Genomic DNA, 12,445 nt, shown 5'->3' on the forward strand with positions numbered 1-12,445 from the left:
TGTCATTTTTCATTCATCATTGTTGGAGGACCTAAAACTGTAGGTCATTTATTATTCCAGGTACTGAGGTTGGGGATAGGATCTCATAAGCTACCAGCTTATAAAAATGCTAACCAGTACCTATGTGCCCAGGGCTCTCTGGGTCTTAGAGATTCTACACCAGTCATCTCTGAGTATCTGCAGCTGGAGGGACCCCACCCCTTCCAGATGTGCCTGGGAAGGTGGTGGAGTAGACACCCAGCAGCCTTAGCTTCTCCATTAAAATGGCTTCATATTTCTCCTTTGGGTTAGTGTTCTTATTTTTCTGCAGACTAACCACTTTTTGGTATGGTTGACTATCCCTCAGCTCCTGAGCTGGGCTCACGTGTGTTTCTGACAATGTTCTGGGGCTAGAGTTCCCTGGGACCTTATATAGTAGCTGAATGCTTAGGAACCCAGGCTGAGTGCAGCGCTCAGTGTGGCAGGACCGGGGCATCACCTCGTGCTGCCCCTCAGCCTGCAGGAAGGAGGAATGCCCAAGGGGGTCCCCGCCCTCCTGCCCCCCACACCGGATGCCAGTCCTTCAGAAGACCCAGTGCTGTGATGAGTATAAGTGTGTTTGCAACTGTACCAGCTCGGCGGTGACCTGCCCACTGGGGTACCTGGCCTCCACCGTCACCAATGACTGCGGCTGCACCACCACCACCTGCCTCCCTGATAAGGTAGGGGCTGCTCGGCTCCAGCTGGGACAGTGGCCAGACACATGCTCCTTGTGGAAGACTTGCCTTCCTGCCCACACGAGTGCTGTGTGGCCCAGTGAAGGGGCATCAGCCTTCCATCTCAGCCTAAATCTAATTAGCTCAGGAGGTACTTACAGAGACGCTACCATGTTCTGAGCATGGCTGGGTGCCATAGATGATTCTAAACACATGAATGATTCTAAAACCTAAATTATAAAACAAGATGCACTCCCAGAAATCTTACCTCTACCCTCACTTTCCCTACCTTGTTCCTTCTCTCCCTTCATAATTTATCATTTTCATTGGTGTATCCATCTATTTTTCTTTTTGAAAATATAAGCAAATTTTATAAATTTATATTGCTTCCTATTTCTCACCGAAAGGGTAGCATATTATAAATTCTGTTTTGAATGTGTATTTTTTCATCTAACAATTTATAGTAGAATTATCCTCTGTCAGTATATGGAGATCTGCTTTATTCCTTTTCACAGTCTGAGAATTAGGGTGCAACTTTCCGTGTGACACAGGAAGGAGTTAAATGCAGTTAAGGCAGCACTGATAGTGGGTCAAGGTGGCCAGTGTGTTATATCCCCACTTGAGGGCCTCGAAGGACTCAGAAGGAGCCACTCCCAGGGTGGACCTTCCTAAGGCAGGTGGACAGGGGAGGGAAGAGGGCAAACTGTACTATGTAAGCATCCCTTCGTGTGGGCAGAGACTATGTTGCTTTCATTTATTGCTGTAGTCTCAGCACCTAGAGTAGCTTCCAACACGGCGTAGATGCTTACTCACTTCTTGTTTAGATGAACTGAGTCAGTTCACTCTCGGAAACCTTGTGTCTACAGGTGTGTGTCCACCAAGGCACCATCTACCCCGTGGGCCAGTTCTGGGAGGAGGGCTGTGACGTGTGCACCTGCACCGACCTGGAGGATGCCGTGATGGGCCTGCGTGTGGCCCAGTGCTCTCAGAAGCCCTGTGGAGACAGCTGCCGGCCGGTAAGGGGAGGAATAGGGGAGGGAAGTAGGGGAGGGGGTCCCAGGAATAGGCCAGAAAGCCCCTTTAGGAACCTCTGGTTCAAGACCAGAGGGGAGGGGCAAGGAGGGGAGTGGGGCTGGGTAAAGGAAAGAAGCATGAGGAAAGGATTGCTGTGTCATCCTTCTGTGATGAGTTCTTGGCTGATAGTCATGTCCGCTGTGCGGTCTTGAGTCCACAGGGCTGGGAAGTTGGTCTAAGCAGAGATGTGGATTAACTGCCTAGAAAACAGGGCTTGATTTCTTTCTCTATCTATCTCTTCCCTTTTCAGACATCTCCTTAGCCTACACCTAGTACAGACATATGTCCTGAATTTTCTGAGATGGTCCCCGTGTCAGTGTACTGTAGTGTTTCAACACAGGTTGGTGATTTTTCAGACCAGGTATATCATTTGAGGTACAGAAGTTGAGCCATGTTTATAATTTGAGGTATAATTTGGGGGTTTGAAACCCCAAGTCCAGTTTTTAATTCTTCTTGTGGAGGCCTGCCCCTAAGGCTCCTGTGTGCTTGGGGAGCTTTATTCTTGCACATTGAAGACCGATCAGACTCTAGAAAAAGGGAACCACAGTCCGCGGGGGAATTGTGGGGTCAATTCCGTTTGCTGGTTTAATGCTGTTATTGTTAGCGCAAGTTCACGTGCCCGATGCACCGTGAGGCCAAACCCAAATGTTGGAGTTTGGCGCAGAGAAAGGTTTATTGCAGGGCCATGCAAGGGGACGGGTGGCTCGTGCTCTAAAAAGCCCCCCGAGCTCCCAGAAGGGTTTCAGCAAAGCCTTTTGTAAGAGCCAGGTGAGGGAGCGGGGGTCGCAGTGTCTGTGATCAGCCCGTGCACAGTTCTCTGACTGGCTGATGGTGAGGTAGCAGGGCGGTGTCACAGGGGTTCACATGATCAGTCCTTAATCTCCAGGAGTCCTGGGGCTACGCGCTCACGGTCATCCGGTACTTAACATCTTCCCTTTGGTGGGGGGTTTTCACATCTGCAACACAACTCAGGAAATGTGCATCAAATACTGTTACGTAGGTCCTTCAGAGAGGAGCTAAAGCAGAGGGTACGGGGGAGGCCTGTCCCGGGAAGACCCCATAGGGTCCTGCCCAGTTACATGACTATTATCACTGCACTGTTATCAGTAGAAAGTAATGATAAAAGAAGAGGAGCCAGGGCAGGCAAGTGCGCGCGGCTAGTGGTGCTTTTGTAGCAGCGGGAAGAGCAGGCTCCTGGTGCTTGTTTCCGGAAGTGTGTGTGGTTTGGTGACGGAGGGGGGGCCTGAGAGTGAATCCGGAAATGGGGGGGTCTGTTCAGCTCACCTGCGCTCTACCTGCTTTGCTCATGCGGAGGGGGGGGGCGGGGCTGCCGGGCCCCCTTGGGAGAGGGTGATGCCGTGGTATCCAGGTGCGCCTCTGGGGAACACTAAGCTCTGGAAACGTATCGGTCTCCATCTCCTCCCACAGGCCATGGGAGGCAGTGGAAACGACTTGCTGTCAACTAAAGAGAGTGCTGTGTAGAGGTTGTTTTCATAAAATTGGCACCCAATATGTTTTGTGTTTTGGTAGGGGGTTTTGATTGCAAAGAATGGAATCCACTCAAGCTAGCTAAAATAAAAAGAGGGGGGAGGACTTCCCCGGTGGCGCAGTGGTTAAGAATCCACCTGCGGGCTTCCCTGGTGGCGCAGTGGTTGGGAGTCTGCCTGCCAATGCAGGGGACACGGGTTCGAGCCCTGGTCTGGGAAGATCCCACATGCCGCGGAGCAACTAGACCCTGAGCCACAATTACTGAGCCTGCGCGTCTGGAGCCTGTGCTCCGCAACAAGAGAGGCCACGATAGTGAGAGGCCCACACACCGCGATGAAGAGTGGCCCCCGCTTGCCACAACTAGAGAAAGCCCTCGCACAGAAACGAAGACCCAACACAGCCATAAATAAATAAATAAATAAATAAATAAATAAAATAAATAATTAAAAAAAAAAAAAAGAATCCACCTGCCAACGCAGGGGACACGGGTTCGAGCCCTGGTCTGGGAAGATCCCACATGCCGCGGAGCAACTAAGCCCGTGCACCACAACTACTGAGCCTGCACTCCAGAGCCCGCAAGCCACAACTACTGAGCCTGTGCGCCACAACTACTGAAGCCCGCGCACCTAGAGCCCGTGCTCCGCAACAAGAGAAGCCCGCGCGCCGCAACGAAGACCCAACGCAGCCAAAAATAAAATAAATAAATAAATTTTAAAAATAAATAAAAAATAAAAAGGGGATTTACAGGAAAGCCAGGGATCACTCAGAAACGAAGTGCAGGGCATGCAGGTGGGGCCCGTGGTTGTACCACTTTTCTCTCCGTTTGTCCCATGAGCCCCTGTCTCCGCTTCTCTCTGCCCATCTGTCCGGTTCCTCACTGCGGGCCTGGGAGGACGTTTCGCTTTCTCAGAAGCTTCATTTGCACGTGGCTTTATGGAACCTGGCTTCAACTCAGGGTGGCTTTTCAGGTCCAGGGTCCAGTCAGACCTGTTCAGTCTGTGTGCTCCAGAGATGAATTTCTCAAGAAGAAAATGGATGGGCTCAGCTTGGCCCATGGACTGGGTCCTCTGTCCAGTCCCCACTCTGGTCCATGAACTGCTGGGAAGAATGCAGGGCACGGGGTGTGAACCTGGCTGTCTAGAGGCCAAGGCGCTGGAGGCGGTTCAGGAAGATGGTGGGTCCCGAGGGCAGGAATGAGTGCAGGGGGCACCACGTTCAGAACTCTCGACCGGATGATGGCTTTAGGGTGGCGAGTGGCCTGTCTTAGAGACAGAATGTTCACACCTTCTGGGAGGAGAAGGAAGCATTGAGATTTACTTACAGCTGAGGGGAGGCTGGGCTTTGGTCTGTATTGTGTGTTGAAGTGGGAGCTTCATTGAATGGCCTCAGGCTTCATTCTTCGGAATAGGGGAGTGTCAGCTCTGGTCAGACTCCAGAGGCATTTAGGCTCACTTACCTGAATTCATTTGCTGTCTAGGCTGTGACAAAAAAAAAAAAAAAGAACACTACCACCATCACCCTCTGATTCCTCCTTTATAAGCCACTGTCTGCAGAAATACGCTTTCCCCTGCCATCTCCATAATTAATCCTCTACGCATCACATCAGAAACGTGATGTAAGATAAGCAAAGGGCATTGCTGGTGTCCCAAAGAATTTCATAGGTGTACTATGGCCTTGCTTCCACGTTGACAGCAAGAGGAATTCCTGCTCCTTTGTATAAACCTCAGAGGAGTTTTCCTTTGAAGGCTTATGACCCTTAGACCCCAGAGTCAGACTAAATTGTAGCTTCAGGAACTGTGTTCTGAGCGACTACATGCAGTCCATTATGTTTTATTCATCCTCGTGATACCCCTGCAGAAGGAAGAGGAGGCAGGGCTGTTCTTCCCACTTGTTAGAAAGCAGAGGATCTGCACAGGGAATGAAGTTGGCCACTGCACTGAGGCTCATCTGAAGCCAGCAGACACCTGCGTGTCCTGACTCCTAGGCCGGGGCCCCTGCTCTTAGGCTGGTACAGCTGGCAACACGGGCGGTGTGAGGGCCAGAACGACCCGGCCAAGAGACAGGGGCCAGCGCTCCAGGCCTCCACCTCCACTCAGCTGTGGCAGTTGTGCTGTTAAATCAGTGAGGAAGTTATTTTCCAGCGGCATCTGTTTCCAGCTTGGGTGGATATCAGACCTACTCAGTTCCACTCTTAATTGGGAAACCAGTGAAAACAGGATAGAGAAGAGGGTAGGGAGAAAGGTCTGAGATGTCTATTTTGGACAGATATAATCTAGAGGGTTTGGAGGAGTACGGGAAAAGAAACAGAGATGAAAATACAGGATGAGCCCTGGTTGTGCAGGAGGAAACTGTGGAGGGGAATCTTGCGAAGTCGGCAGCCCCAGGACCTGGGGGCGTGGCCGGGAGCACCTGAGCATGAGAAGCAGGTAGGGCTGTGGGAAGCAGGCATCGAGCCTGGGTCATCGATAACCCGCAGTGTATTTGCCCGTGGTGGGCGGAGGCAGCAGAAAACGTAGAGTATGCACAAATCCAGACCACTCAGCACCCTGCGGGGGGTGCCCAAGAGTGACTCTAGATCCCTGAAGGCATCGATGTCTCTGTTCTAGGCTCCCTCGTGTCTGTTTCTTTTGTGCCATTTTGTGTATCCTGCCTTGTAGCGGAGGGCGTGTCGAGCGTATCATCCTAATTTGTTGGCGCCTCCAAAGCACCTAGTACGTCATAGGTGCACGATAACTAACTAGATCTCCGCTGATCAAGGACTGAGGACAGTTCACTGGGCGCCGCTGTGACGCAGGTCGGGGTGTAAGTAGGTCCCATGGAGATGCTGCAAGTTGAGCCAGGGCTCTGGGGTCCTCGCGTTCCCCCGGGAGAGGCACCACCTGGGGTGATACCGAGCGTTGAGTGCGTCCTCTGACTGGGCCCTGCTTGTGAGTGCTCTTGGGGAGCCGAGCGGGTGTGGTACCCACCCCCATCCCGCACGGCTGCGGCTGCAGCTCGTCCTTCTCTCCGAGATGCTGCGCAGGCCCGGGTTCTTGCCCCTCGGCCCCTGGGACAGCCTCACGCGTCATTGTTTTGTCTGTTCTTTGTACATCGCTTCAGAGTTTTCATTGGAGGGTTTCAATCCAAGTTCCCGATGCTTTGGCCAGATTGGAGGACCTCCAAGAGGAGGGATGGGCTGGTGGACTTCAGACTTGCAGGATGCTGGCCTCCCTGGCAGGCTTTCTGGGGAAAGTGGGTCTCGTCTCTCTGTGCCCCATAAACTACTAGGTAAATGTCAAGTGACTACCTGGGGAAGCCCAGCTCTGCACATTGCTGAGAGGTCCTGGGGTCAGGGCACTCATGTTGTGCAGGTAATTAGCCCTGTTAGGGCAGAGCCGGGACTCCAGGCTTCTGATATGTTCTCCCCCAGTCAGTGGGGGGCCCTAGATTTGGGCCGTGATAAACATCAGGGCAGCTGGCTGCTTCTGAGTGAACTCTGAGCATCTTTAATACTCCCATGGACCGGCTCTTCTTAAGCGGAAGTTTGCAGAGGGCAGGGTTGTGTCTCTTCGGCTGGTGTAAGACCCATAGTGACTCAGTGGGTCACTGAGCATGACCGAGGGGCTGGTGGAGGGCAGAGATGAAAACATCCGGTCCAGCTGTCCCCCTGCAAGCCCCAGGGCTCCGTACACCTGCCAAGTGGACCAGAACGCCCGTGTCTTTGCTGCTGGCCTGTGCTGACGCCCCGCCCTTTGTGTGTTTTCAGGGCTTCACTTACGTTCTGCACGAAGGCGAGTGCTGTGGAACGTGCCTGCCGTCGGCCTGCGAGGTGGTGACCGGCTCCCCTCGGGGAGACTCCCAGTCCTACTGGAAGAGTGTAGGTCTGGGCCAGGGTGGGTGGGAAGGAGGGCGGGGGCCTCACCAGCCTCCTCGTCCATCTGGGGTCCAGAGCTGCCCTTGGTTTCGTCCGTAGAGTAGAAGCTCATTCCCTGCCTTTTGCTTGCCCCACAGAGAGTTTAATGCGGCTGTTGGTTTATCCAGATGTCGGCTGGGATTACCTTGCTCCCAGGGAACTAAAGTTGCCCCAGACCTCCCATGGTGTGGATTTTGGGAGAAGCCCAGTTCCCTCCCTCTGAGTTCTGTGCACGCCTGAGGGTGGGGGTCATGTTCTCCTGTTTAACCTGTGAAGCTGAGGACCTGCTTCCCCTGATGGGTGGTGCAGGGCTGTGTTGTGGGCCTGGCACCCTGCCACGCCGCACAGGCGGCAAATACTGCTCATGCCACACCGGCCCAGGCGGTGTCCTCTGACCGTTTCACTGGTTTCTGTTGGAGAAGTATGTAACCCAGAGAAGCAAACTACATTTCTGTTCCCAGGGCCCCTGAGCCCCCTTCTGCAGCTCTGGCTGTAGCCCCTGAGCGTGTTGGCAGCCCCCATCTCCCCACCCTTGTCTTCTCCTGCCCAGCCCCCCACCCCCAGATCCCCTCCCCTGAAACAGAGCAGGGTAGCTTCTCCTTCGTGGCCCAGAGGCTCTCACTCTGACTGTGGATGCTTATAAAGCCATTTTCTGAAGCACAGAGGATCCCTCCCCGGGAGTCGGTCTTAGCCCAGATGCTAGGATGCTAACAGTCCTTTTACTCTGATTGATCAGGATGAAGTGGAGGGGTGCTAAGCCCTGGAGTCCTCAGGACGTGGATGCTGGGAGGGGGTGAGGGGCGCCTAGGGACCTTCCCCTTCTGAGTCCTCCAGTGAGACCAAAACACACTCTGTTTAGGAGGAGGGCAAAGGGTTACCTGTCCTGCCCTGAACATGCCCCGGCCCACCAGTCTCCTCCTCCTCGGTGGTGACACACTGAGTTTCCCACAGGGCTTCCCGCCTCCCTCTTCTAATTCTGGTCACCTGTGGATTTCCCCGCTGTGTCCCTCCTCTCCACGCTTGTAGCCGTTTTGCCCCCCACCCCATCCTGTAATCAGGCTGGCCTTGCACCCCCTCCCCAGGGCCAGAGGCTGCTCCATCCCGGCTGGGGCTGCCAGCTGGTCCCTGTGAGGCTCAGCGTCGTCCTCCCCGCCCCCCCCCACCCCGCCCCTGGCCTCTCATCTGCCTCCAGGGCTCCCTCAGCCCTGACCCCCATCAGTGTTCACAAAAGAGTTTCCCTTCCCAATTCAAGTCTCCATCTTACCTACAAGACTTGCGGGTCGGCAGTGGCTCTGGGGGGACCAGCAGGGGTGGGTAGGGACAGGCCCTCTTGATGCGCCCAAAGCTCGGCGGGTCAGTGATCGGAGTGGGGTGTGGCCTGCAGCGGGAAGGTTTGGTCAGGGTGAGTCAGAAGGGCGGTCAGGAGAGAGGCTGCAGTGTGTGGCACTTTCTGCTTCTCTTCTGGAAGGAGAAGAAAGGGAACAGGGGCCAAGAGACGTCGCTGGGCCTGGAGTGGGCCGGCCGGCTGCCCCCGCCTGTGTGTCTGGGAGCTGGCTCACACAGACCGAGCTCACGGTCACGCGCTGTCCAGGCAGAACCTCCGCAGGGACTGTCTGAACCATGTTCTGGACACTCAGTGCTCCTTGACTGTGGTGCCCTTGGGGACAGGCCACCCGTGTGCAGCCTGGAAGCTGAGGGCAGATTGCAGGGCCGAGGGTCAGAGGCCAGCATCCCTGGCTCTCACCGGCTCCCTGTACCAGAGGGAAGCAGCACGAGGCTGGGTGCTGGGCTGAGTTTCCCTCCACGTCTCCCCTCCGCTGTCTCCGCATGCAGCCGTTCCTGGGCACTCAGCTCCCAGCCGAGCCAAGGGTGGAGGGAGCATCCTCAGGTGTCCCCAGGTGCTTCCTCCGGTGGCTCAAGACTCTGTCTTGGGAGCACACGGGGCTCTGAGCTAGGATCTTGGTCAGGGTGACTCTGACCCAGACTCACTGAAGGACCCGGATGCGCTCTCCCTCCCTCTGTGGGCCTCACCCTGTGGGCAGGGCTTAGCCGTTGAGCCGGGCTCACCTCCAGGACCCACACCAGCTCCTGAGGGGGCCGCCCACTCCCGGCGGGACCTGGGCCCCCTGACCAACTCGGGTGCTCCGACCACAGGTCGGCTCTCACTGGGCCTCTCCCGAGAACCCCTGCCTCATCTACGAGTGTGTCCGAGTCCAGGAGGAGGTCTTCGTGCAACAGAGGAATGTCTCCTGCCCCCAACTGAGCGTCCCCACCTGCCCCTCGGGCTTCCAGCTGAGCTGTCAGACCTCGGGCTGTTGCCCCACCTGTCGCTGCGGTAAGATGTGCCACCAGCCCCGCCTTCAAGCCTCTCTTTCCTCTAAGGCCCCTGAATCCTTGCCTTTTGAGCAGCTCAGGGAAATGGGGAGGATCAAATCTTTCCATCCGTTCCTAGCGCTTTGGGGAGAAAGCAAATAAGATGAGGGAAATGGGACAATTTCCTGAAGGTCGTCACTGTGTCAGTGCTGGTTTTGTACCTTGTCTCATGTCATCCTTATGACAATCCCATGAGGTGGGTACCGTTATACCCCCCTTTGCTCTTGTGAGTTAGTGAGTGGTAGAACTGGGATTGGACCCAGGCTTCTCTAATTCTAGAGACTCCTTCTCGATCATTCGGCTGGAAAAGGTATTCCAACTGCCCATCCCCTAACCCCACCAACCAACCAACCAACCAAATAAACAAACAAACCAGTCAACCAACCAACCAGTCAACCAACTAACCAACAAACCACACAATCAACCAACCAACCAACCAACCAACCAACCAGCCAAACAACCAACAGCAGCAGCAACAGCAAACAACTCTCGCCACCACCTGTCCTGAATTCTTTGTGTGATTTTATCTTGGGACTTCAAGTTCCCAGAGTAGAATTTCTTTCTTTGACAAGCCCAAACATTCTCCCACTCACCTCTTGGATATGAATCACTTAAACAAGTGCCCTCCCCTCGAGGACTCCAGGAACTTCTCCCTGTGGGCTGGATGGTGGGGAGCGGGCAGCTGCCCTTCCTCAGCGGGCCTGGGGTCACTGTGGCCACATGGGCTCTGGCAGGAGGACCCACAGAGCCTGGCGTTGGGTGGGGAGAAGGACCGGCAGGTGGAGTAGGGAGGCCCAGCCTGGGAGGAGCAGCCGGGTCGTGGGTCTTCACCAGCTGTGCTCTGCAAACTCATGCCCTGTGCCTGTCTCTCCCCAGAGCCTGTGCAGGCCTGTGTGCTCAACGGCACCATCATTGGGGTGAGCTGCTGCCTTCTCCTCCAGGGCGCCTGGGGAGCAGGGATGGGGTGCTGTGGGAAGGGTGTCATTCTAAAGTGCAAGTGAAAGGAACCAGGGAGGCCTGCCCCACCCACACTTTCCTGTCCTCCAGAGCTTCCCAGGCATCCTGGAGTGGAACCCCTACCTCTCCAGGGCCTGGGCCCCGCCTTCTAGCGCTCACATCGCGGCCCCAGGCACTCGAGCATTTCTTCTGTGCACGCTTCGATCTGCCCCTCTCCCTCTGCCCCAGCTCCCTCTCTGCCGGGAAAGCCTTCACTCTTACCATGCCATCCTTGAGGTGGGGGGCGGGAAGGGAGGGAGCAGACCTCTCAGGACAGGAGGAGAATCAGGGTGATGGATCCTGGCAGCTTTGGACAGCTGGGCCCCCATGCCTAAGGCAGACGGCTCACGGGACTGAGGGCAGTGGAGGGCTGGGGGGGTCAGGGTGCCAGGAGGCCTGACCCTGGTCCCTTTGGTTCCAGCCCGGGAGGAGTCTGATGGTTGACCTGTGTACCACCTGCCTCTGCACCGTCCAGGCGGGGGTCATCTCCAGTTTCAAGCTGGAGTGCAGGCAGACCACCTGCGAGGACTGCCCGCTGGTGAGAGAGGCTCCTGGGGGCCTGGGGCTGGACTGGGTACTTGTGGGGCCCAAGCAATGGGACCTCACCGGGCTCTTTAAATAAAAGCTTTCGTGATTTTCTGATTATGGACATATTTGACAACGGTAAGGAAGAGAATAAAAGTCGCCTACCCAAATTGCATTTCTCAGATATAATTTAGTTTTGGAAATTTAAACATTTTCTTCCTGTATTTGCAAGGCTTATGATACCATATTTACAGATCTGTATTCCTTTTAAGCAACATACTACTGTTCTTTGAAAACATTAAAAATTAGTCAACAAATATTTATCAGTTACTAGTTAGTCGACAATTATTTATCAGACACTTGCTATGTGCAGAGTTCTATGCAACATTCTTTGAAGGGGTTCTGCCTCAACACATACTTTTATTATTGGACATTGCGTTGTCATAGTTCGCCCTGCCGGGTCACGATGACTGTGTTTGCTCAGAACACCTCCTGAGCGTGGTTTCTGGGACGTGGAATCATCATTTCTAGTTGGGTAGAGGAAAGCATGCATTGCACCCTTCTGATCATGACTCTCAGCCCCACCTCACAGCGCTGGACCCAACGCTCAGGACGCCTTGGTTTCCTCCGCAGACTGCCTTCTGCATTTGGGGCTCCTGCTGTCTTAGAAAATATGGTTGGTCAGACGAGTTTCTTGTGAGCTAGATGCACAGGATATAGTCATTGCTCTTTCAGATGGCGGGGCAGCGGGCGGGTTCTGCGCGGGCTCGGGGAGGAATCCTTCATCCGAGGAGCGGCACAGTGGCCAGAGGGGAGGGGCGATGCGGGGGTTAGGGACAAGGTTAGGACAAGCTGCTGGTGCGGTCAGCGCTCTTGAGGACGGGGAGTGTTCTGCACCTGTGCCCTTCATGGCACTTGGCACCGTGTGATGCTCCAAGTAGGGGCTTAATAACATATTTACAAGGGGAGTGAAGCGGTCCGTAGGAGACACAGCTACTTCTGTTAGAATGGCTCAAGGAGAACATTCCCGCCTCGATTAGAAAGAAGCCAGCGAAGTATGCCTTTTTGCTTTTTTTAATTTAAAATCCCAGTTGTTTTAGGGTTTCGGATGCAGGTGTGTGTGTGTGTGTGTGTGTGTGCGTGTGTGATAACTCCCCTAGATACATCTGGGCTTGAATATGGGATGGAATGATGCTGTCTGGAGTCTTTGGCATCCCTTTACCTGGATGTCCATGGAACTACAGTGGATGCAGGAAGAGGTCCACACTAAGCTGTCCTGAAGGAGAGTGTTCCGGGGACAGGGGGACGAGCCCACTGACTCTCTACCTGCGCCCTCTGGTGGTCAGAGGGTGGCACGGCCACTTCCTCTGCGTCCATAGAAATCCAGCTTTAGAATCCAGTC

The 12,445-nt window shown here is 54.6% G+C and overlaps 1 protein-coding gene across 2 annotated transcripts in view; it reads left to right on the forward strand.

Moving 5' to 3' along the window:
* The window catches only part of VWF (von Willebrand factor), a 136,435-nt gene that overhangs the window by 113,144 nt on the left and 10,846 nt on the right, over nucleotides 1-12,445 (forward strand). For both annotated transcript variants that reach the window (XM_082421519.1, XM_082421520.1), the window contains 6 exons: nucleotides 496-701; nucleotides 1,562-1,711; nucleotides 7,003-7,113; nucleotides 9,304-9,484; nucleotides 10,399-10,439; nucleotides 10,940-11,056. In XM_082421519.1, coding sequence (XP_082277645.1) covers nucleotides 496-701; nucleotides 1,562-1,711; nucleotides 7,003-7,113; nucleotides 9,304-9,484; nucleotides 10,399-10,439; nucleotides 10,940-11,056 — 806 coding nt within the window. The remainder of the gene's footprint in view (nucleotides 1-495; nucleotides 702-1,561; nucleotides 1,712-7,002; nucleotides 7,114-9,303; nucleotides 9,485-10,398; nucleotides 10,440-10,939; nucleotides 11,057-12,445) is intronic.

This window comes from Balaenoptera physalus (assembly GCF_965194825.1).
Source record: "Balaenoptera physalus genome assembly, chromosome: 13".
In the NCBI taxonomy this organism is placed as follows: domain Eukaryota; kingdom Metazoa; phylum Chordata; class Mammalia; order Artiodactyla; family Balaenopteridae; genus Balaenoptera; species Balaenoptera physalus.